Genomic DNA, 23,299 nt, shown 5'->3' on the forward strand with positions numbered 1-23,299 from the left:
ACAATAGGCCAAAACTCCACATGTTCTCAGGACAAGAATTCATTTACACAAGGAAAACCCATTACAGCATCACACAGCAGACTGGCACTGGCAGGAAGCAGACTACAGGAAAAGCTGTAAGGAACTACAGCAGCCAGACTGTCCCCATGTGCAGGCAGCTGGACACACAGCACCCTGTGCCAGCACCATCAGAGAGGGAGCTGGGCTGAGCAGGACCAGCACTTCCCATGTCACAAGAAACAACAGAGAAATAACAAAGATTTATATTGCCACATTCAGACTTATAAACGTTTCCATATGATGACTGCTTGCCTCTTCCTTTCTTTGGGTTTTTAACTGTTAGAAAGCTTTCCAGCCATGCCATACCCCAGCTGTTAAATCCTTGCTTGACCAGCTCTGCTGGGCCAAGGTTTGAAATGTGAAACTCTGAACAACAAAGCTTTGCAAGGAGGGTCTTGGCTATCAGTACCAGCTTCAAATACACAAATCCTTTCAAGCTTTTAATCAATCTGTCCCCCAATTAACCTACTTTTCCCTTTATTTTCAGATGATCTTTACCAAGTACAGAGCAATTTTTGTCACTGACTGCAGCAGAACCAGGAATTCAGTCCCTGTGTCATGCTAGGTGTCACAACACCCTCCACCCACAGATTTAAACAGCAATTTCACTTGGTGATCCAGACAACATTAAAAAAGCAGGATGCATGGATCAGGGGCAAGGGATTAGCTAGAGTGGCTGCAGCAAGATGAAAATCAGCTATGTAAGGGAACACAAAATGCAACAGATGAGGGCAGTGCCAGGTGGACTGCAGAGCGAAGGACAGCAAGGGATTGGTTACAGCCTCTGCCAGCACCAACAGCTGGGATTCTGTCTGCACACACCAAAGGCATTTCTCACAATGCCACTATCACTGCAAAAAAATCTCTTCTTCAGTCTCTAGCACTTTTAATTCTGCCTCTGAGGAAATCCTTAAGATCTGCCCCACAGCACCCTCATGCTCAGCACAGGTGGACATGCATGGACACACAGGATGTCCTCCAGCCTGATGACTCCCATCTACATCCCTCAGCTGGTCACCACGAGTGACATTCTGGGAGGGCTGTGGAGCCTCTCAAAGCCACTGCAGGGTGAGCCACTGAAAACTGAAACAACAGGGCCCAGGAGAACAGTAAGACAGTCAAGGGGTTCAGACACCCACCAAAGAACTGTAACAACAAAATGGTACAATGATGGGCAAAGCAAGAAGCAGAAATCTTGTGAAAAATAAGACACTCCTGTACACTTCAGAGGAGAGGCACCCACCATCCACAGGGCCACGTGCAGCCACTTCCCAGCTGACTCATAACTGAAGGATATGTCCCTCCTCTTCCCAACCAGCTCCTGGCTCCCTGCTCTGCTCCCAGAAGAGGTCTCTCTCCAGTGGAGGCTCACCCAGGGCACGGACCCACCATCCCCTTTCTGACTGGCCAGCAGACGTGACCACCTGGCTTTGCCTTCAGGCTCCCCCAGGGGCTCAGAGCCTCTGGCTGTACAGTTCATACAAGCTGTCTGCCAGTTTCTGTGTCTCTTGAAAAGCTTCACAGCTCTGCTCCCAGCTCGGGGGTATCTGTTCCTCGCCATAATAAGCCCCTGCAATGGCTCCTGCCATGGTAGCAATGGTGTCTGTGTCTCCACCCAGGGAGATGCAGTAGATGATGGTTCTCTGCAGGCTGCTGTAGTGGTCAGGAATCTCTGGGTCAGGTTCCATGCAGTGCAGGAAGGAGTAAATGGCAGTGGGGACGGAGCGCAGGGCAGCGATGCCGTTGCCTGTTAACACAGTGAGTGTCCTCAGTGCTGCAGGCCCTGTGCAGCCCCCAGGCAGCTTCCTACTGCCAGCTACCTGCCCTGCCCACAGCACTGATCTCATCAAGGCAAGGTGCAGAAGTCACTTTGCAGCTCAAATCTTTCCCCAGTTTCCCAGTGCTGTTTGCTACCCAGAAGACCATCACACCAGTACAGTCTGACAACACCCACACACCCTTTCCCACCTGACAAGGAGCCAGCCATTAAGACAAGAGACCTTAGAATATTAAAAAGCATTATTCGTGCTAAATTTTTCTTAGCTGGACTCTTTCTTCCCCACCCACAGAGAGAGGAAGTTGCTGGGTCAGGACTGGGAGAGTTACTGCCTGGTGAGCACAGTGCCAGCCCAGCCAGTGCCTGACAGGCAGCAGAGGTGGAGGAGGACACATCAGCCAGGCCTGCTGAGCTGCTCCTGCCTCCAGCTCTTTCCTAATGTTTGTAAGTAAGTAAGGAACTTACCCAGTTCAAACAATACATCTGCTTTGGGAACACTGCTGAGCTCCAGAAACTCCTTTATCTTCTTTAGACGCCTCGAAAAGGGTAAATCTTCAAATCCCAGCCTGGAAACAAAGAGCAGAATGAACAAGAGAGAAGGCAAAGAGTTGGAATGCACCAGCAGGCACTGCTCCTCACAGCTACTCACGCTCGGGCATCAGTCAGAGATTTGTCATCTGCCTCCACATCCTCCATGTGGGTGATGAGCTGCTCCAGGAAGGTCTCCTTGCTGAGCTGTCCCTGCAGGGCAAGGTGCACGGCCAGGGCCTGCAGGATGGCCCCGTTGTAGCCCAGGGAGTTGGCGTGGGTCAGCTCTGCACTCAGCCTGGCAAACTGGGGGTGAGAACACAGCATCAGCCAACCCGGGAGGACAGGCAGGGACAGCACCTCCAGAGCACAAAGGATCCCAGAGCAGGGAGGTTGTGGAGAGCAGGGAGGTTGTGGAGAGGAGGGGGGTTCTGGAGAGCAGGGAGGTTCTGGAGAGGAGGGAGGTTGTGGAGAGGAGGGAGGTTGTGGAGAGGAGGGAGGTTCTGGAGAACCAGGAGGTTCTGGAGAGGAGGGGGGTTCTGGAGAGGAGGGAGGTTGTGGAGAGGAGGGAGGTTCTGGAGAGCAGGGAGGTTCTGGAGAGCAGGGAGGTTCTGGAGAGCAGGGAGGTTCTGGAGAGCAGGGAGGTACCTTCTTAACATCCTGGACATCAGAATAGAGGAGTGGGATGCCTGCCACCCTCATGGCACCCCCGTTGCCATAGGAACCTTTCCCATTGAACTGGGCCCGTGCTGGGTCAAACACATCACTGCACTTGGGGCTCAGGAGCTTCTTGAAGACGTTGACGACCCCCATCCCATAGCCCCTGTTGGGCTCCTTCTTGTACTCCTCAGCAAACCTGGAGCAGGGGAGAAAAACCAGAGAAGATATTTGGTCTGTGAGTGGGGTTGGTGAGGAGGCTGTGCACAGCCACTTGATGAAGTGAGTTAATTACACACAGGTAATTAATTCAGGGAGAGTCGGGGTTCAAGCGAGTCAGTTCTGTAAGGAAAGAATCCAACTCCCCCAAAACTGGTATGAAAGGAGGAAAGGGTGCACAAACATCACCTTTCACAGCCCACTTGTCTCCCCTTCAGTTGTGCCTTGAAATAGAAACAAACTGGAAACATTTCTGTGGGTCACAACCACAAATAAAATCTTTTGTTCAAGTTCAATGGGAGAGTTTTCTAAACAAATAAATGTTCTCCCTTAAGCAGAACCAAATGCTACCCAGGCTGTGGATTCAAAAGGGAAATGGATCATAAACAAACCAAAGCTGAGCTCACTAATACTTGCTAACTAAATTAAGGGAAGCACGAACATAAATAGCAACAAATAAACATGAAAGGGAATGCTCCTGCCATTGTTGTTTAACAGTCCCTTCCAACCCAAACTCCTCTGGTTCCAGGGAAGGTGAATACACACACAGAGCTGCATGCCCCATCCTGCTTCATTTCAAAGCAGACTTTGAACCCACACAACAGCTCACACTCCTCCAGGTGCCAGCACTGTGCAAAGCACACAATAAGCTACAGGATCAGCCACCACTTCTCTTTTTTTTGTCCTTCACAAATTAAAAATTACTTTACTTTCACCTCTCTCCCCTTGCAAAGAAAGTTACTGAACCATAACCAAGTTTTCCCTTCATTAGTCCCTGTCCCCAGCAGGGGACACACACAGCTGGCTGCAGCCCTTACCTCTTGGCCATATCAACTTCATCAAACTCTTGCTTGGCCAGCAGGGACTGCACCACCGACCTGCTCATGGCCGTGTCATCCGTGTATGAAAGTGTCTCTAAAACAGAAGGTCAAAACACAGTGTGACCATCCAGGCACAAACTCGCCTCCTGTCCTTCCCCACTGTCACTGCCTCCCTGCTCCCCCAGGCCTGATTATCTGTACAGCTGGAGCTAAAACACGACCAGAAGTTCCCCAGCACTTAAGTCACGGTCAGAGTGAGGAGGTGCAGAGCAACAGAGATGCAGCCACAGCAAGAACGAGACAGAAAGCATTTCAAGATTAGCAAGAGCCAGGAGAAAATGTCTGATATCCAGAGGCACGTACGGACGAGTGACAGACAAGCCTGGTTCTCGACTTTACAGCACACACTGACCAAGCAGAGAAAAGCAAGCAGAGCTGCATTTCTGGACAAGACCTCGGCAAAAGCACCTGGGTCTCAGATGCTGCTGGAGGGGTTCACAGGGTTCGCTGCTCAGCTCAGAGCCCCAGCACCAGAGGTGCCCCCGGAGAGCCCAGTGGCTGAGGGTACGAGGGGAGAAGTGGGCCCGGGGGGGTTTGGGAGGGACACACACCCCCAAAAGCTCCGCCATGGGCGTGTTGCACCCCCTGGGAACAGGGACGAGGATGTGCTCGGGGTTCCCGCCCCCGGGGGGGGTTTCTCGCCCACCTCTGCGGGCGCTGCCCGCCGCTTCCCCCGCCTCAGGCGGCTCAGCCGCCGGTTCCAGGCCTTGAAGGAAACGCAGCAGATCCGGCAGCTTCACGACGCTCTTGCCTTCGAACACAGCGCCCAAGCAATCACCCAACAACGCTCCGACCAAACAACCCCGGAATCGGGCGGGTCCCGGGCGAGGCCGCGCCGCCGGCCGCCCCGTTCCCGAGCACGAACCCGAAGCGGCCGCCATCTTGTCCGCCGCCTTCGGGGCGTCCCAGCGGACAGCGCCCTCTGGCGGCCCGGAGGAGAGCGCGGAAGAGCTCCCGGAAATGGGCGCCTTGGTTTCCCCGTTTCCAGGAGAGGGAAGATTCGGTTCCACTCATCCCCCCCCCCAAAAAAAAAAATTAATTAAAACGAGTTTGAGTCCGCCACCCCACGCTTTAAAAGGACTTAAAAACCGCTCGAGCCCAGATGGCTTTCATCAATGGGAAACCAACGGATGACAACAGCTCTTAGGGACAGACTCTTTATTGTTTGTAACGCTCCTTGGAGTGCAGGAACCTAAAAACATCGTGGAAGGGGGCAGAGAGTTATACAACAAACTCAGAAGAGGGAAGAGAATCCCATTATCCTAACACAACACAGATGTTTGCTTTCCCTGCAGCTTTCTCCTCCTTGCACAACGCTCTCGCACGCTACGCCAGCTCCGCCTGCCCCTTCTCCCGTGGGGAGGGTGCACGGTTCGTGGTCCGGTTGAAAGTGTCAAATTCTGGGGTAAATTTCTCGGCAGGGACCAGGAGCTTCCTCCGGCACTCCATGCACTTCTTGTCCAGCGACAGGGAATTGACTTTGTAACCGATATCTGTCTGAATGCGGTGAAGCTGTCTGTGAAGAGCATTCCAAGCATCCCTGGGAATGGGCAGAAGCGAGAAGAGTTGGGTTCAAGGGCTGCATTCACTTCCCAAGTTGGACAGGAAACACCCAACTTCCCACTTGTTGGCAGCAGCAGTCGCTGCCTCTGCCTTTGGATGAGGAACAAACCCGTGGGGTGTTTCTTGGTGCGTGGCAGCTGCATTGTTTGGGCTGTGAATAGCAAGCCCACACAATGCTCCTGGAGCACAGCAGAACTGTGCACCCTGACACCAGCACTTCTGGTTCTTCCTTCACTTTTCACCCGTTTTTTTTTTTTTCCTCTTTTAGAACTGTCTCTGCCTGGTTGGAGTCAAGCAGGGACCATGGGAACTCCACCACCCTTGGCATCTCTTGCTGCCCAGACCAGCTCCCACCAAGCCCAAGGACTGTTTCCACTCCTGATCTGAGCAGAAAAGCTTCCAAAATGCCACCTCCCTCACAGGGACTCTGCTGTGTCACAGAGAGCAGGAGACTTACTGTGACTCTGCAAGCTTCAGCCTGAGTGCCCGGATGGTTCCCTCCAGCTGATGGACCTCATCTGTCAGCCCATACTGGACCTGCACAGTGGGGCAGAAGGACACAGCAATTAATGGGGCTCAAATTTTTGTTTCAAAGCCCATCACGATTCTCTGCTTCCCCTTCCAGCCCAGCTGTGATGTTAATTCCCTTGCTTTGCTACACGACTGTAGGATTCATTGTCCTACATTCCCATTTTTCAGACCCCCACAAGCCCCATCCTGGGGGGTTCCCCCCCCCATCCCTCCTGGCAAGGAGTGTGCCAGGTGAGGCTGGTACCTGGTCCCGGCACAGATCCATGCCAGGCCGATAGGTTCTGTTCTCCAGGCGGGTGTGTGCCACTTTCAGATCTTGGATTTTCCTTCGAAGATCTTCCTCCAAGCGCCGGATGTCCTCCTCCACCTCAGCAATTTCTTCCAAAGTCTAAGGATAAAGACACGTATCGCAAGGCACAGCCAGGATATAGCCTGGAAATCCATCCCCCTGCATCCTGGTATTGTGCTGGGAATGGGTTTCAAGCAAGAGCTGGTGGGGTTCTGAGTACTGAACCCCACTGCTCAGAGATTGGGCTTTCCACACGGCCCAGGCAGGGTTCTTGTCTTTTATGGCCACAGCATTTGAGACCAGGGGTGAAATTAAAAGGCCACTTAATAGCTCTCATGTGAAAACCACGCTGAGGCTGGGAAGCATATGACAAACACCCTTTTGGGTGCAGTTCCCACCCAAGGTCGTGGTCAATAACCAAAGAAGCAACATTTACATTCTGCTCCTGCCACTGCAGCTCATCATAGGCTCTTTCCATGTCTCTGATCCTCTTGCGCAAGGCGAACTCCGTGGCCACACGCTGAGCCTCCAGCTCGTTGTTTGTCTGAAGAGAGAACAGGTTCCAGTCACACATCTAGAAGGTGCATGACTGTCACATGAGGTGACCTGGGAGGCTGGGACAAGCCCGTAGCAAAACCAGCTGGGTCTTGGCAGCTGCCATGTGTGCAGCCAAAGGCAGGGAAGGAGAGGCAGGAGCAGGGCTTCCAGGTGGCTGAGGCTGCTGCAAGCTCCTCTTTGACACCAGGAGGGAAGCTGCCCTCAGAGCTGTCTTCCCAAAGCCTCCCTTCCCTGGCCATGGCACGTGCCAGCCCATTCTCCCACTCTGGATCTACAGAACTTCTGTGCCACCAAGTTACAGCTGAAGGGCTGGTTCACCTGGGCAATGGTAAGCATCGTTGCTTCTCGGAGCCCAGTGGAGGCTTTCATTTCTGCCTCAGCATGCTCCTTGTTGGACTGGCTGTTCTGTTCCCACTCATCAAGTGTAGTTGATCTGCAAACAAGCCAGCAGTTAAAAAAATAAGTAAGTTGGGTGTTTGCAGGAGAGTTCAAAAGCAACCACCTGCTGCAGGCCAAAGGTAGCCTTGTGCAGTGCTAAATGAGTCAGGAATTCGGGAGGCCACATCCTGTCTGATCTCACTGCACCAGCTGGAGATTACAACCCTGTGGCTCCTGCACTGAGCCCAACATCTGCTCAAACCAGGGACACATCCAAACCCTGCTATGAAATGCCAAGCATGTGAAAATGTGCAGCATCTCCCCCACCAGCTGTGCTAAAGGCTGATACCACCCTGGTTACTGCGTGTCACCTGCAGTCAGGAGGCAGGGCAGGCACCTTCTCTTTGTGTGGTGACAGTTTAGAGAAATCCCCAAAGCCTGATGCTTCACAGTTCAAGAGCCACAACGAATCCCAGCAGCCAACTCCTGGTCTGATCTCCCTCCAAAACTGCACCCGTCAAGCCAGAAAATAGCACAGAAGGAGGAAAAGGAAGAAACCCCCCCTGGGAGTCTTTCAAGCACCAAATCTTTCAAGATTCGGCCAGACAAGGGCAGATTCTTTCCTTACCCGACCGGGATCCGTGTTGGGTTGACCTTGAAGGAGATGTTGGGACAGTTCACATCAAGGGATAAGCACCCACGATCTATTTCCAAGGTTTCTATCTTGCACCGGTGGTCACCGCTGAGCTGCTGGCGAGCTTCTTGTAGGTGGCTGCAGGAAACAGGGATGGGGTGAGAAGGGGCACATGGAGGGCAGAGGCAGCTCAGAGGGTCCAGAGCTTTCAGCACCACATCAATCATCTTTCTAAAATGAGCAATGAGCTCCTGCCCTCCTGGTGAGCAGAACCCACCCTGGTGGAGCAGCACACCCGTGTTACTGCTGCCTGGCTGCCCCGGGCTCTGCTCTGGCATTGCCACCTGCCCTCCCACGAGGGCAGCAACCCACGAGGGATCAGTGCCCTCCCACGAGGGCAGCAACCCACGAGGGATCAGTGCCTGGAGCTTCAACACCTCCAGGTCACTGATTCATGGACCAGGGCAGGTGGCACAATGGTGGCCCATTGTGTCTGGGCCAGAATTGTCCCAGGATGCACATGAAGCTTCCCTTGATGTGCTCTCCCTACAAAACTCCACAACCTCACCTCAACAACCACCAAAGGCTCCTCTGAGCCTCCCAGGGAACCCCCTCCGGCCTCCCTGCCCATCTCAGCATGGCACAAGAGGCACATCACACTGCTGGGGCCAAGCAAGGAAGGCAAAGCTCAGCCAAAAGCTTTGTCATTCCTCTCACCAGAGCTGGTCGAAGGCTTCGTGCACTTTGTGCTGCAGGTCTCTCTTGGCTTTCTCTATCACCTTCACCTCCTTGTGCAGCTCCTCCTCCACAGGGTCCTGCACCACATCAATGGCACGGCGGCTCTCACGGAGCGTCAGGCACTCGATGGAAACATCCAGAGCCAAGTTCTTGGCCTGGAGGGCACGTTCTGCTTCTTCCTTCACCTGGAGGAATAAGACAGCTGGGTGTGGAGAGGGTTTCCTTCAGGGATGGGAGGAAGAAAGGAAGGGGAAACCACCAACACCCTTGCTAAGAGGGATCCGAACTCTCTGTCTTTGCAGTTTTGAAACCTTTTTGCAAGTCTGGAATGAAGACACATCAGCTGTTTACATCTGCTGTTTGCTCTGGGAGTCACACCCAGCTAAAGCCCAACAATTCCAGAGCAGTAGCCTCCAGGTTTAGGCCTAATAGCATCAGAGAGATGTCCCTCTGCAATGCTCCATTTTTAGAATCAAACATTTTGGGATGATGGTGTTAAAAAAATTCTCATCTTTCAGAGCCTTAAAGAAAAAGACAGAAAAGCAAAAATAACACAACAAAAAACACCCCAAACCATGAGCATGGGATACTCAGCTCCATAAAACAGCTTGGGTCAGCCAAGAACACAGTGACTTGCCTGACCTAAGCCCCTCCTTGAACTCCACATGGGCCTGTCCACTGCAGAAGACAAGCCTCAGTCATTTAACATCCCATGTTGAAAGTGTAAGTTGATTTCCAGCCATCTGTCTTCCCAACATACTCTGCCTAAGGCATCCATTTCTGCATCTACATCTGCAATGCATTTGTCCAGGGTCTCCTTCCATCTGTTCACACTGCTGATACGTTCAGACAGGCGGGTTCGGTTGTCGTGCTCATCCCACTTTGCCTGGAATTAGAGGAGAAATGCCATTACTCTTTTTTAAATTGCAGCTGTGAACGCTGATGAAGATCTTCCCTGTTTGCAGGACTGACCAACCCTTCAGCAGGAGTGCAACACCCTGACACTTCATCCCATGGACATCTGAACAAACACGGAGAGCACGGGAAACAAAACCAAGTTGCAAAGGATGGGAGAATTTCACCCTGGGAATTCACGGGAGTCCACGTGGGTTTGGAGGAAGCAAATGTGGATATTTAGCAGGCTCTGGGCAGGCAACACCTCCTCCCTTGATTCCCATCCTGTCCAGCCTGCCAGAGCCTCACCTGGTTGTTGGTTTCGTTGCGGAGAGCTCGGGCTTCCTGCCGGACCTGGTGGGAAGCAGAGCGCTGGCGTTCGGCATCAGCGGAGATGAAGCGGGAGTTGGTGTGCCAGTCGGGCACGCTGAAACGCTGCCCGGGCTTCACACTCAGCGTGGCCATCCTGAGGGGCAAGGGGGCTACCAGGGGGTGGGAGATTCCTGTGTCTGTTCACAGCAACACAAACACAAACAGAGAGGTGTCCACGGGCTGGAAAGCTCTTCGGGAGCCAAGCTGCGGCTTTGCTTGCCCAGCAACTCGGCCACACACCCGGGAAGCATCGGGACCACCCCCTAACCCTGAGACAGGGGGAAAGCTCTGCCCGCCCGGCTCCCAGCTCGGGGGGCACAGAGAGCCCTGCCCGGGCTGCCCCGGCTCCTCCGTGCCCGGTCCCAGCACCGCTCCCGCTCCCCTCACCCCCAGCCCCTCTTTTTCCTTCCCCTCCCGGTCCCATTTCCCTTCCCGGTCCCTCTCCTCCCCTCACCGCCGGCCCCTCCCGGATCCTCCCCGCTCGCCGCCGCCTCAGGGCCGGTTGCCAGGCACGCGCGGGCCGGTTGCCAGGCGCGCGCAGCCGGTGGCCCAGCCCCGTTCTAAAAAAAAAAAACAAACCCCCCCCCCCCCCCCCCCCCGAGCCGATGGGACAGTGCCGGGGGTCCCGGTGTCACGATACCACAACCCCTCCGGCCCCCTCCCCCCCCCCGCCCCTCACCGCGGCCATAGCATGGCTGGGGCAGCAGGAGGGGCTGTGCCACCCACCCCAGCACTGCAGGGAGTTCTTTCCCGGCATATAAAAGAAAAAAAAAAGAAAAAGAAAAAAAAAGAAAAGGAAAATGGTGAAAGCCGGATGGTTTCTGGCCCAGGAGTGCAGCCAGGCCCAGCACCTGCCCCCCAGGCACAAGTCCCCAGTGCTGCTCCGACTGCTGTGGACACAGCTTTGGGGAGGAATTAATGTGATGCAATCATTAAAAAAAAAAAAAAGAAATTTAAAAGTGTCACATGTGCATTTCGAAAAAAAAAATTTATTTGTCAAATGAATACGGTTGGTTTACAATACACCCAGCTCGATGGTATCTAAAGCCAGCAGAGATCTGGTGACTGTCGTGTACTATACACATTGTACAGAGGTTACAGATGCCTACGAGAGGGAAGGAACAGTGAAAGAAGTTGACAATTTTACTGTGCTGGAAAGAAAGCAACTCTTGCAACAGGTAGAAAATTTTGGCAAGAACAATTGGTCTGGAAAGGGAGAATGTGCAGAGGACACTGCTTCTGCTTAGCAAATACATCTCAAAACACCAACACATGGGTCCCCTCCCACCCGCATGGTTGCAGCCCACATCCGCGATACAAATAGGCACACATGGTCAAGATGGGTAAGTAAAAATAAAGGCTTTTACCAGTTTGTTTGCCATCCGTCTACAATCTATTTGTGCAATGTCTCAGGCCACAGCTCTACTTTATTCTTGAAACAATTCCCTTTTGCTTTGAAACCCCCCCAGCAGCTTCACGGTGCGAACACACCCCAGTTCCTGCTGAAGCAACGCTGACACCAGAACCAGAGGGGAGCAGTGACCAGCATACAAGAAAGAGCAAGGCATACACAAGGGAATCTCAACCCACTGGACTGATTTATTAGAATTTTATTCTGAAAAGGAATCCCAAACAGCACAATTTATTCTTTTTCTCAATTTAAACATAGGGCATTAAATACGCAAAAACTCATACGCACGACATCGCTTCCAGCGGGCTCCTAAACAAACACAGCTTGATCACGAGCAATGTTTATGGCACACACCATGCCACACAAGCCACCTTCTCCTGAAGATACTTTAAAACTCATGTTGGCTCATAACCAAGCACTACCAGTTACCACGAATGCTGTAAAGTTATACCTGCTGACCGACAAGGCTCTTAGCTCTGATCACACCTCCAGACCATCTAAACAGCCCCGTTTCTCCCCACAAGCAACACCACTGCTCACCCACCAATGGGCCACCTGGAGAAGCTGAGCTGCTTACACCAAGGGAAGAAACAAGAATGCAGCAGACAGGAGGATCAGTACCCTGCAAGCCCAAAGCGTGTCCACCCAGCCTGGGAAATGCAGCTCTAAATATAAGTGTCACTGGTCATGGCAGTAGGGGCTGGGCAACAAGCCTGTAAAACCAACATTTCAGACAAAAATCTCCTGCTGTCAACTCTTATTGCTGTGCTGAGGCTTTTAGAAACCGCCTGCAAAACAGACACAAAATGCAACTTTCTAGAAGCAGGTTTTTTTCTACAGGAAAACAACACTGAAGTTGACTGAAGGCTAGATTCAACACTGAGAACTGCAGAAGTGAGAACGTTTTGATGAAGAATAAAGTCCAAAGAAAACTAAAAACTATAGCCATAGGAGGAAAGTGATGTACAAAACTGAGTACCCAAAAGCTGTTCTTCACTGCAGAGAGCTGAAAAAAGTAGTAACACAAACTTTGTTTCCATCATTCCTCCACTCAGTGAGTTTTTTTGGTGTTCTATTTTCCTCACCAGTTAAAGAGCACTCCTCAAGTTTCCACTTTGCTGGCACTCCATCACGGTCAAAAACTTGTAAAAGTTCTTTATATTTAGCATTGCTCCAGTGGGTATTGCTTTGTTACTATGTCTGAGTGGACACTACCTGGCAAGGCATGGATTTTCTATCAAATAAACTGGTTTTTAATATATTTATTTAAGGTACCTGCAAGTGTAAGCATAGTGGAAATTACTATTTCTATAGCTAATTCTTGCACGCTTGTATTCAAATGGGTTGTAGACCTATGATTTATGGGCTAGCACAGCCCTAAACTCAACATAGTCATATTTGTCTGTATTGCTAGATAGTATTACAGTAGGTTTCATTTTCTAACTGCCAAATGTGTTTGAAAGACCTGTATAATTCTTAGCTATGAAGAAACCACTTTAATTTAAATAAACCTGCCCTCTTACAGTCTGTTTTGCAACAAAGGGAATATCTTTAAAGAAAGCAAGAGGTAAAGATCATGAGAGCAATCCCCATGGCCTTGCTTGGGCAGAGCCACAGGGAAAGAGCAGGGGCTCCAAACAGAGCTGTAGCAATTGAAGATGACAACTTGCAAGTTGGGGTACAGGTTCATACCAAGATTTTATCACTTCCACAACATGGTTGATCCTCAGAACACCTCACAGTCAGCTCTCATAAGGCGACGTGAATCATCACAGACATTTTCTAGGTAGGGTAAAAAAATGAGGCAGAATCATTTACCCAAGGTCAGAGAGGGGATTCATTTCAGAGCCAGCCTTGATACCAGAGCTCCTGGCTGGGTAACTCATCAATATCTGCATAAACTATAACCCATCTGAAAAGCTCTTTCATTTCCATCCAAATATCCACTTTTTCAGCAGCTTTAAGCCCCAACTAGCACATAAGGACACAGACACCTGCTTTTGCTCAGCACGAAGTCTACTAAATCCTCCCCTCTCCTGGCACCTCCAGATCTGAGGAGTGGGGATTCTCTTCACCCCTCCTGTCACACTTTGCTAACCCTTTCTATATCCAAGACACCACACAATTCTGCATGCAGACACCATTACTCCCAGCTGCTGGCAAATTGGTTCAGGAAATGTGTGATGTTTATTCTTCACCTCCACGTTCCCACTCAGCCAGACCTCTGCACTGCTCCCTGACATTCACTGGACAACATTCTCCATGTCCTTACAGCCACCAAACCAAAGAGGTAGGGGGGAAGCAGCAAGGGGGTGTAAGGGAAGCTGCAGGAGCACAGTAACAACTGAAGACATTACTGGACAGGCAACATTCAAATCAAGGCAGAATTAATTCTCATTAGAGAAGCATATCAAGGTTAAATTTTATTTAAAAAATTGCAAGTCTACCAGGAATTGTGTTTATTTGATGACGTTACTCTCCAGAAACCACTTATTTAAAAAAACTTCTCCTCTGGGTAGTTCTAATTCACAAATAATTCAGGGCTCACTTTAAGTAACTAATTGAACACAAAACCAACTCCATTCTGACCAAGGACTTCAAGCTTTAAAAACATTTCAAGAAAAATATTAACCATACTACAAAGCAAACATGAGTTCTTCCAGCTTCTGCTCTTGGTCAGAAAAAGGCACATGCTTGCTCTCAGTGAGTTCAAGTCTGACACAAACATTTCAGGACACCAAAACTACTGTTTGACATTCCCACCAATTTCCCTGAATGGGCTGGAGCTGACCACAGCTCCCCTGACATCCATCCACCCAGCTCCTAGAGAGATCTTTTCTTTCCATGGGCACCTTTCACCACCTTTGTGCTACCACCAGCCCTCACACCCAGAGCCCACTCACCTTCCACACAGCCCCAGTGTCCCCAGCATGGCTAAATCTGCAGAGGCCATGGAGGGAGAGCATCCTGCTCAGGGGACAGGGAGGTAGGGAAGAGCTGAGGAGGAGCAGAGCAATTGTAGAGATACAGCAGATGAACCCTGCAACTGCCCTGCTGCTCTTTCTCTTGGCAGCCAGGCACACCAGGGCATGAACTGTGTGAAATCTGCAAGCAGAAATCTCCCAGAGCACCTCTGTTTGATGGAGGGCTCAGATCTTGCTCCCAAAACCCCCTTGGCTCTGTTGGTTCTAATAGCACCGATCTACTGGAACTTGGATCTGTTTCAAACCCAGTCAGGTGGATTCAAGGTCCAGACACAAAACACAGTTTAACTCTACAGCTGCTGCAGGCACTGCTGCCTGCTTCTCAGCACGGTCATTTCAAGGAGGTGAAGAGGCACTCTTAAAAAAAAATACAGGAAAATGCTTTTCCCCTCCTGTATTATTCTGATGTAGTCATCTGAGGTCTTGTTGGGTAAACTGTGGGTGCACAGATGCTCACAAGGCTCTAGCAGCACAAGATTTTTTTCATTATATTCAGCTTTTTCAATATGAAGAAAAGTTTCCTCCTCACATTTTTTAGAGCTCTCTATGGTTGGTTTAACAGCACAGCCACCACCATGCCTCCTCTTCAGAAAACAATGCTGAGCCAGTTCAGTTTTAGGATTAATCCCAGCATGATTTACTGAGTGGGATCAATTACAGCAAATCTTCAGTTTCAACCTTTTCCAGGAGAGAAGATGAATTAAAACTATCCAAGTGCACTCGGTTGTTGGCATCTTTTAGCTTGGTTTACTGTTTGAGCTTTTTTGTTATTTGATTTGTTTTGGTATATATTTTTTTAAAAATTTGAAGTTTATTAATAGAACAGCCACATCTTCATCAGTTTAGCAGCTTGTATATAAATTGGGTACTTGAAAACACCATGCACCCTCCAACTAATGCCACAGAACCACACAGAACTTTTCTGCTGTAATTGAACCAATGTGTGCTGCTGCTCATCACCACCAAGGCTTTTCTAGGTAAAGCTCTGTGCCCCATGAAACCAGCAGCACCAGCTGCCAGACCATTTCTTTAGACAGGAAGAGGAGGCAGCAACTTCCTTCTGACTCTCAACAGGTTCAGTATCAGCTAAATGTAGATAGAAAATAAACTGACTGATAGGCAAGGGAAGAGTTGGAGAGTATTGCTGCAAACAAGCTGATGGTGTGAGATTTTTTCACCCTTTTTAGTCTACAAGATAAAAACGCCTACTACTAAAAGGGATTGAAGACACAGTTTTGGCTCAGAATTTAGACTGAAAAAACCCACTTTCTAAATCCTAGCCTAGTAACATTAAGAAATTGGGAATACAAAATAATTTAATATCATTGCAAGCTTAAACACCGACAAAGCGGCATCGGGCGCTGCAGTAAGACAAGAAAGTTGGTAACAAACTACAAGAAAGTTCATTTCTCTAACTTGAACCAGAAGAAATCTGCACAGCAAGAAGATCTTTGATTCATAGTAGTCTCTGTGGGCAGCGGGAGTGCTCCGTGTGTGTCTCCAGCAGTGTCCCTTTCAACACAGAGGTGTGGGCAACCCTGAGCAGGGCCACTGCCCCACTCTGGGGCCAAATACCCAGAATATTTCATTAATCACATCCAAATGAACAGATGTCAAAAAGCTCTGCTTACTCCTAGAAAAAAAGCTGGCCAAAAACATATTCCTGCAAAGATACCACTTGCAATTAAAGTGGGAGTTTTGCACTTAAGCTCCTGATATTAAAAAATATCCTGACATCAAGTTATTCTACATCTGAAATGCCCAATACTCTATGAACAACAATAAAACGAGCACAAGCTCATTTTAGGTTTAAACTTAATGAAACAAGGTACCAATTGAAGCAGCCTGATCCATTTCATTCTGTCTCCTCTCAAACACAACTTAGTTAGGCTGACTTCAGAGAAGAAACTTCTCCCAGGTAAAAAATAAGTGTTAAAAGCAACATACAGACCTGACACACAAACCTAAGAGCTGCACACAGATTACCAATAAATATACAGAAACACCACAATAAAGGACAAGGTTCCTCATAAAAGAAAAAAGTCTGGTGACTGCTATTAAGACCATTACGAAAATGAAAGTGTGTATTTTTTTTGCAGGCATGTGCAAGCACGTTACAGTGTAATCAAAGCAGAACTTTGCTATTATTATTACTTTATGCAGCATTACAAGGTTACTGAGGTGCAGTGTTTAATAGTCTAGTCTACAGCTTTTCCTGACTGGAGGAATGCTCACCAAACTCACCACGGACCCACACTCCTCAGCCAGCACAACGGGGCAGCCTCCCCACCCCACCACCAGAGCACCAGGACACCCAGCTGGGAACCCCATCAGGACACACACATCACTCCTGTGACACACAAACCACACCAGCTCTGCTCCCAGCAGCTCTGGCCATCTCTGTTTGCCCACTTCACCTTTTGGAGCTCGCTGCCCTAAGAGTCCCTCAGCAGCTCTGGATTCCCCTGCAGCACCAACACCACTGCCCCAGGAGTCCCAGCACTGCTCTTCCCCTACATCCCCCCACCCAGACACCCCCTCAACACGAAGGGGTAAATTGCATTGACTAAATCAAAACTGATTCTATCCTACCAGCTGAATTTGGTGATCGCTCCTCAATGCCTCTGCCTCCAAATGAAAACACCTTCCAGGTTATTCTTGGTCCTGACTCAGAGAAGCTGATGCTTGAAAGTACCTGAAAGATACCATCAAACACTTGGCATTTTCAACGATTTATCTTAAATTTTCAGCCACGTACAACTGGAAAATAAAAATCTACAGCACCGTCTTCTAAAAAGGCACTTTCTGAGGACTGTCTTGCTTAAAAAAAAAAGAAAAAAAAAAAAAAAAAAAAGAGAAAAAAAAAAATCATTCCAAGTTTCAAGCAGTAGAACTGCTTTGTTTTAAAAGGACCCTACATTAACTACCCGTGTTAGGCAAGGGGGTGCCTCAGAGAGGGCTGGAAAAGACCAGGGCAGGCAGGATGGAAAGTGGATGGACTCTTTCCATCAACACTCTTGTTCTGTAAAGCTGATGCCTCACAATTTTCCCTCACAAAGCTCTCCCTTGCAATTCCTCCCCCTCCAGATGTGCCTCTGCCTACCTGGGGACAAGGATTTGGTTTAGTGTTATAGAGATCAGGGTTCTCAAGACTCTGCTAGGGAGGTAAAGTGTAGGATCCTGGACCCACCTTGGTCATACCTCAACTACCAAAAGTACAAATGTTCTACCAGCAGAAAGCATCAGTTAGCTCAAGCTCTAACCATGATTTTTTCAGGTTTACAAAAAACTGTGAGTGAATTGGCTAAGTGAAGTTTGATTTAAACGTGTGCAGAAACAAAAATGATAAGCTAAAACTCCATTTGCTCTAAAGTACCATCTTTGGGTAGAAAAGAAAGACAGGAATCTTTCCCTTTGACATCCCTATAAATTTTTTTCACTCAGTAGCAGCCACAAAGCTCCACAAGCACTGAAAGGGACAAGTATCTGCCTGGCATGACCAGAGACTGAGATGGCCATTTAGAAATAATGATCTCTGAAAACTGAATTTGTAGTTTCAATGTACATAATCTCAGCATTTGCTGCCTTGGTTATAAAAGTGCTTTGAGTAAGGTTCTAAAGCCTCCGTTCACAAAACTAGGAAAATATCTAAAGTGGACAAGATATGAAGGAAGTGTTAAAAAAAAACAAACAAACAAAAAAAAAGTCTTTTTTAAGGATAGGCTGAGCTTGGAGTTTCACCGAAGTGAACCTCGAGACTAGAAAAAAAGCAGTAGTGGTAGCTGGAATCTGTACGATAGATGATGAGCTGGTATCTCGTGTTGAGCATCTTATAGGACAAAAATTAAGTGAAAATAGTTTAGGACCAATAACAGCATCTTGAAATAATTTGACTGACAACTTCCAGAAACCCATTTGACTCCTGAAAAATCATTTCGATGGCCAAACAAAATTCCCAAAGGATGCCAGAATGAACCCTATAAAAATAACTTTTGAACGTGTTTAAGAGATCATACATTGAACAGTAACACAGATCCTGAGTAAAATGGCCACGGCTGAAGTGTCCTACATCAGAAAAAAAAAAGCTACTTATAGTGGAGTCAGTCATTAGCAGATGTTCTACGCTTAACACCTCAACTACAAAGCACTCTACATCTCTCCAAATCTGGATCTACTGGTCACCAGCTGGCAGGTTTCAGCAAGGCAGGAGAAGCACTGCTACTGCCCCAGGACCCAAAGCTCAGCCCCAGGACCCAATGCTCAGCCCAAGGACCCAGAGCTCAGCCCCAGGTCCCAGAGCTCAGCCCCAGGTCCCAGAGCTCAGCCCCAGGTCCCAGAGCTCAGCCCCAGGTCCCAGAGCTCAGCCCCAGGACCCAGAGCTCAGCCCCAGATCCCAGAGCTCAGCCCCAGGACCCAGAGCTCAGCCCCAGATCCCAGAGCTCAGCCCCAGGACCCAGAGCTCAGCCCAAGGACCCAGAGCTCAGCCCCAGGACCCAGAGCTCAGCCCCAGGACCCAGAGCTCAGCCCCAGGACCCAGAGCTCAGCCCCAGGACCCAGAGCTCAGCCCCAGGACCCAGAGCTCAGCCCTAGGACCCAGAGCTCAGCCTAAGGACCCAGAGCTCAGCCCCAGGTCCCAGAGCTCAGCCCCAGGACCTAGAGCTCAGCCCCAGGACCTAGAGCTCAGCCCCAGGACCCAAAGCTCAGCCCCAGGACCCAAAGCTCAGCCCCAGGTCCCAGAGCTCAGCCCCAGGACCCAGAGCTCAGCCCCAGGACCCAGAGCTCAGCCCCAGGACCCAGAGCTCAGCCCCAGGTCCCAGAGCTCAGCCCCAGGACCCAGAGCTCAGCCCGGTCCCTCCCCAGCCCGGTGCTGGGGCCCCATGTGTGCTCCCACCCGGGAGCAATCAGTGGCACTTGTTGGGTACAAGTGAGGTCTTGGTGCAGTCAAGTGGTGCAGAGTCCTATAGGAGACAGGAACTGTTTCCCTAGCCAGGTGTACAAAGGAGGCCAGATGTCTGCACAGTAAGGAAAACTGTCAGCCTTTGCCCACTTTGCCCATTTTGGATTAATACATACAGCCAGCTCCCATGTCAGGGAGGGGGGGGGGATCTGGTACCCCACTCAAGATTTCCCCAAACAGCACATAAAATTCGAGATTTTTTTTTTTTTCTTTTCTTTTTAAAGGAGAGCAGGTACAAAAATAAAAGAAATCCATATACTCTGAAAATATACTGGAAACTGCCACCACAGATGAGGTACCATTTATCCTGACCCCCCACCCCCAAACTGCAAACATCAAAATATATATGTCTTTAAACAAAGGAAGAATATCTGGCTATTTAATCTCAGTTAAAATGACAGCACCTTTTGTTACACTTGATATTTCACACCATTAATTCTCTTTTGAAAAAAAAAAACAACAACCAAGATAGCTAACTAACCTTGATTCCTTGCTTTTCTCCTCATTCCTTAGTGCAGTAATTGTCCATCTCCATTTAAATAAATATAGCAGCTACAGCATCATAAATGTGTGGCCCTCACAACGCCAGTAACTTGATATTGTAATACAAAGAAGTATCGGCACTTTACGTAGATATTTGCAAAACCAAGAAGAGAGATTAAAACTTCCAAATACTCTTCACATGAAAACCAGGTACAACGCTAGCTCTGCAAGTAATTTAAGTCACTTTTCCAATGAAGTTCCTTTCATTTGTTTTTTTGGTGAAAGTAGCAAGCAAAAAAGCTTCCCAAATCAACGTTGCTAAGCATGGGGAGGATGAGAAGTGTACAGGATCTTTGAAAGGAGTGTTAAAAGACTGTTTTAAAAAAAAAATTTTCATCTAAACGCCAGAAATCCACAAGTAGCCTTTGTAAAACATGTTTTTTTTTGTGGTGTTTTTTTAAAAAAAAAAGTTCTACGTTTTAAAACCATTTGCTGTAAAAAGCCTAACCTGAACCTTTAACAAACAGAACTACCAGCTGGAGTGCTTCTGAGAGAGAGAACCAACAGGTCACAGACCAAGAAAAACATTGCAAAGACTTCCCTGGAAACCACCTTGCTGGATTTATTTCGTGGCACCCACCTCCCTGCAGCAGATTTCTCTGCAGGTGCAGTGAGAAGTCCAGGACTTTGGCTGTGCCAGTCCTGGGCTGGGGGGGGGGACACAGCTGAGGACCCTGCTGGGGTCTGCTGAGCTCCCACAATCACCCTCCCACCTCCCCCCCAAACCACTGCCCATCTGCCCACCATCATGACTAAGTTCCAGTGCAATGGGAACTTTGCAAAGTTAGGTCTTTTTTTTTTTTTTTTACATTATCTTCCTCAGGACTGGGAGATAAAATAGGTATATACACTGTTTAGTAAAGCTCCTTGAGACAGTGTTGTGAACAGCACTACTCACATATCAATACAATAGATAAATGCACAAAATACAGTACTTTGTTTTCTGGCAGAAAAAAAAAATGGTGGAGATTCATACCTGTCGAAGCAAAACGGGCTCAGATTTTAGGCTCAAAATACAGTATATTGGCAAACAGTGGATTTTGTGAGGATGAGAGGAGATAAGTTGCTAATATCAACCCACTGGTTTTCATGTGGAGAGCAGGTGGAGTTCAGAAGGGCTGGGATAACAGCAATGCCCATACAAATGATCTGCAGTATATATACTATGAACCAGTGCAAATAAAAACAGTCAAAAATGCAGTTCACGAGTTTACAAAGTGCAAAACTCCCCAGTCCCCTCACTGAAAAAAAAGCTCATCTCTGACATCTTAAGTATTGTTTTATCTTTAAAGTGGAATGAAAAAGTCCCATTAATTTGTTTCACATTTCAGTGATTTGACATGTTAGAACTATCCCAGCCCTCTTTATTTGCAAAGTGAAATGAAGTTACCAAGAACTTAATTTTAAAAGGAAAGTCATTATCAAAGAGGAAAAAAGCCTAAAAACTTATTAATTCCTGACATTTTACTGATGTCAAATAGCTTCAACTAAGCATGTAAAAACTTAGATCTTAATAAAAAACCCTTTCCATTTAACTCAAATATCCTCCACGTTCCAAAGCCAAAAATATGGCCAATTCCTTTGTTAAATCAAAATACTGCAGTGACAAGTAAAGCTTGCAGAATTTTAGAAGCATTTTTGCTATTTTTTGATTTAAAAAAGGAAAATTCGAGATTCCTTCTGACTATAAAACTTTCCTTTCAAAATTAAGGCTTTTACTTTGTCCTTTTAAAATCATGGAGGTGTCCATTCTTCCACAGTTAGTGGTACAAACACTGCTTAACACAGCTCAATGGACACAGTTTTCCTTTAGAACGCTTATTGCACTAAAAGATAGCAAAACAAGTTGTCAGTTTTTTAAAAATAAACATGGTTACGTTTCTAAAAAATAAAAGTTGATGTTGACCATATGTTCTGTAATAATTAAATTAAAGCATTATTATTACTCTAATAAATATAAAAGAAACAAAAGGAAGCTAAACTTCAAAAACACATACATATGAAATCACATTAAGGTGTGAGAGGCAGCAAGTAAACTAGCTTTTTCTTTTTTCCAAAAAGACCTTAGCTCTAAAGATTCAGTTCTGGTGTTTACTATATGTAATCCCATAAAACTTGGGATGTCTGATCTCACGTGAAGCTTCAACATATTTGACTTGCCAGATAGAAAACAATTGAAACTTTTGGACAAGGTAAAACAGCAGCTTTAGTAAATTCACCAGGGAGCAAGAAGAGTTTGGGTCACTACTGCCTGCACACAATACACTAGCTTCTTTGCTTTTTAAAAAGGAACTATTGGAGCTGAGAACTCCAAAGCTGTGAAGAAAGACAAAGGCAGCAGTTGGCTAAATTAGGTTCAAATTACTGGATTAGTGTGCAAAAGATTCTTCCCCCCTTCAATATGTTCTAGCTGGATTTTTTCTTAACTGGATATATTCACATTTGAATGTTTGATGGCAATAAAGACTCCTCCATGCAGTGGGGTAAAAAACTTAATTTTGGGTTTGGTTTTTTTTTTTTGCACACTTCCCTCCTCCAAACAATACTTGTGATTACTCCTGTGTAGGTGGTTTGCTTTTTTTTTTTTTTTAAACTACACCATCAATTCTTAAGTTTTATTATTATTTTCTTTTTGCAAAGATAGTTGTGCTGCCGAGCAACTTGAGGTAAAGGCATAAGAGGGTTAAACTACAAGAAATAATAAAAAAAAAAAAACAAACCAAAAAAAAAATAAACAACCCACGATGGCGGCGCTTCCTACGGGAGACCGCGCCAATAAAGCAGTTGGCTGGTTTCATATTGCATAATAGTGCTGTGTTCCTCGATGAAGTAAACAATCCTCCTTGTGTCAATTTAAGGGTTAGCCTCTTGCCCCTGCACAGTGTCAGCTTCAGCACGATGGGAGGCACAGCCCATTAACCAACCCCACTGGGAACATACATTGTATGTGGCTTTAGGTTTTCAGTTCTTCCTCTCGGCGCGTGCGCTCCCGGGTCGTCGACTTAAGCGAAGTACATGGTGCGTAAGGTGTCTTGGTGAATCTGTACAGCCTTTGCCAGGGCCTGTGGGTCTCTCCCGTTGCTCTGTCCTGAAACATGGCTTCCTTCAGCACTGCAAGACACACAAGCAGGGCTGTAAATCACCTTAGTTCGCATTAAAAAAAAAAAAAAAATGCTTTCCCGTCTCTGCGGCACTCAGGAGAGGAACAGGAACTCAGAAAAGTCAGCTTGGTACTCACTTGGCAACCTCGAGGCTTTTGACAAAGCCCTTTACCTCAGCTGCTCAGTTTGTTCATCTAAAAATAAGCCTGTAACAAACATATTGA

General features: G+C 48.0%; 4 protein-coding genes across 6 annotated transcripts in view; 1 reads left to right on the forward strand and 3 right to left on the reverse strand.

Moving 5' to 3' along the window:
- Positions 1-23,299, forward strand: part of PSMB2 (proteasome 20S subunit beta 2) — a 200,207-nt gene that overhangs the window by 53,968 nt on the left and 122,940 nt on the right. The window lies entirely within an intron of this gene.
- ADPRS (ADP-ribosylserine hydrolase) lies at positions 261-5,059 on the reverse strand. Its single transcript, XM_071767627.1, has 6 exons — positions 4,769-5,059; positions 4,060-4,156; positions 3,014-3,221; positions 2,487-2,671; positions 2,303-2,403; positions 261-1,807 (listed from the first exon to the last, which is right to left on the reverse strand). Exons 1-6 carry the CDS (start codon positions 5,001-5,003, stop codon positions 1,515-1,517), a joined length of 1,119 nt encoding a protein of 372 aa, XP_071623728.1. The 5' UTR covers positions 5,004-5,059; the 3' UTR covers positions 261-1,514.
- On the reverse strand, positions 5,266-10,621 carry TEKT2 (tektin 2). Its single transcript, XM_071767858.1, has 10 exons — positions 10,534-10,621; positions 10,017-10,216; positions 9,574-9,699; positions 8,793-8,998; positions 8,070-8,213; positions 7,382-7,496; positions 6,942-7,049; positions 6,461-6,604; positions 6,143-6,222; positions 5,266-5,662 (listed from the first exon to the last, which is right to left on the reverse strand). The coding sequence occupies exons 2-10, from the start codon at positions 10,170-10,172 to the stop codon at positions 5,449-5,451; spliced, it is 1,293 nt and encodes a 430-aa protein (XP_071623959.1). The 5' UTR covers positions 10,173-10,216; positions 10,534-10,621; the 3' UTR covers positions 5,266-5,448.
- The window catches only part of AGO3 (argonaute RISC catalytic component 3), a 33,368-nt gene continuing 21,117 nt past the window's right edge, over positions 11,049-23,299 (reverse strand). For 2 of the 3 annotated variants that reach the window (XM_071767616.1, XM_071767617.1), the window contains one exon: positions 11,659-23,085. In XM_071767616.1, the coding sequence (XP_071623717.1) occupies positions 22,977-23,085 (109 nt within the window). In that variant the 3' untranslated portion in view covers positions 11,659-22,976. Of the gene's footprint in view, positions 23,086-23,299 lie in introns of all 3 variants that reach the window. The other variant, XR_011730462.1, reaches the window with a different exon arrangement.

This window comes from Heliangelus exortis, chromosome 24, assembly GCF_036169615.1.
Source record: "Heliangelus exortis chromosome 24, bHelExo1.hap1, whole genome shotgun sequence".
NCBI classification, from domain to species: Eukaryota; Metazoa; Chordata; class Aves; order Apodiformes; family Trochilidae; genus Heliangelus; species Heliangelus exortis.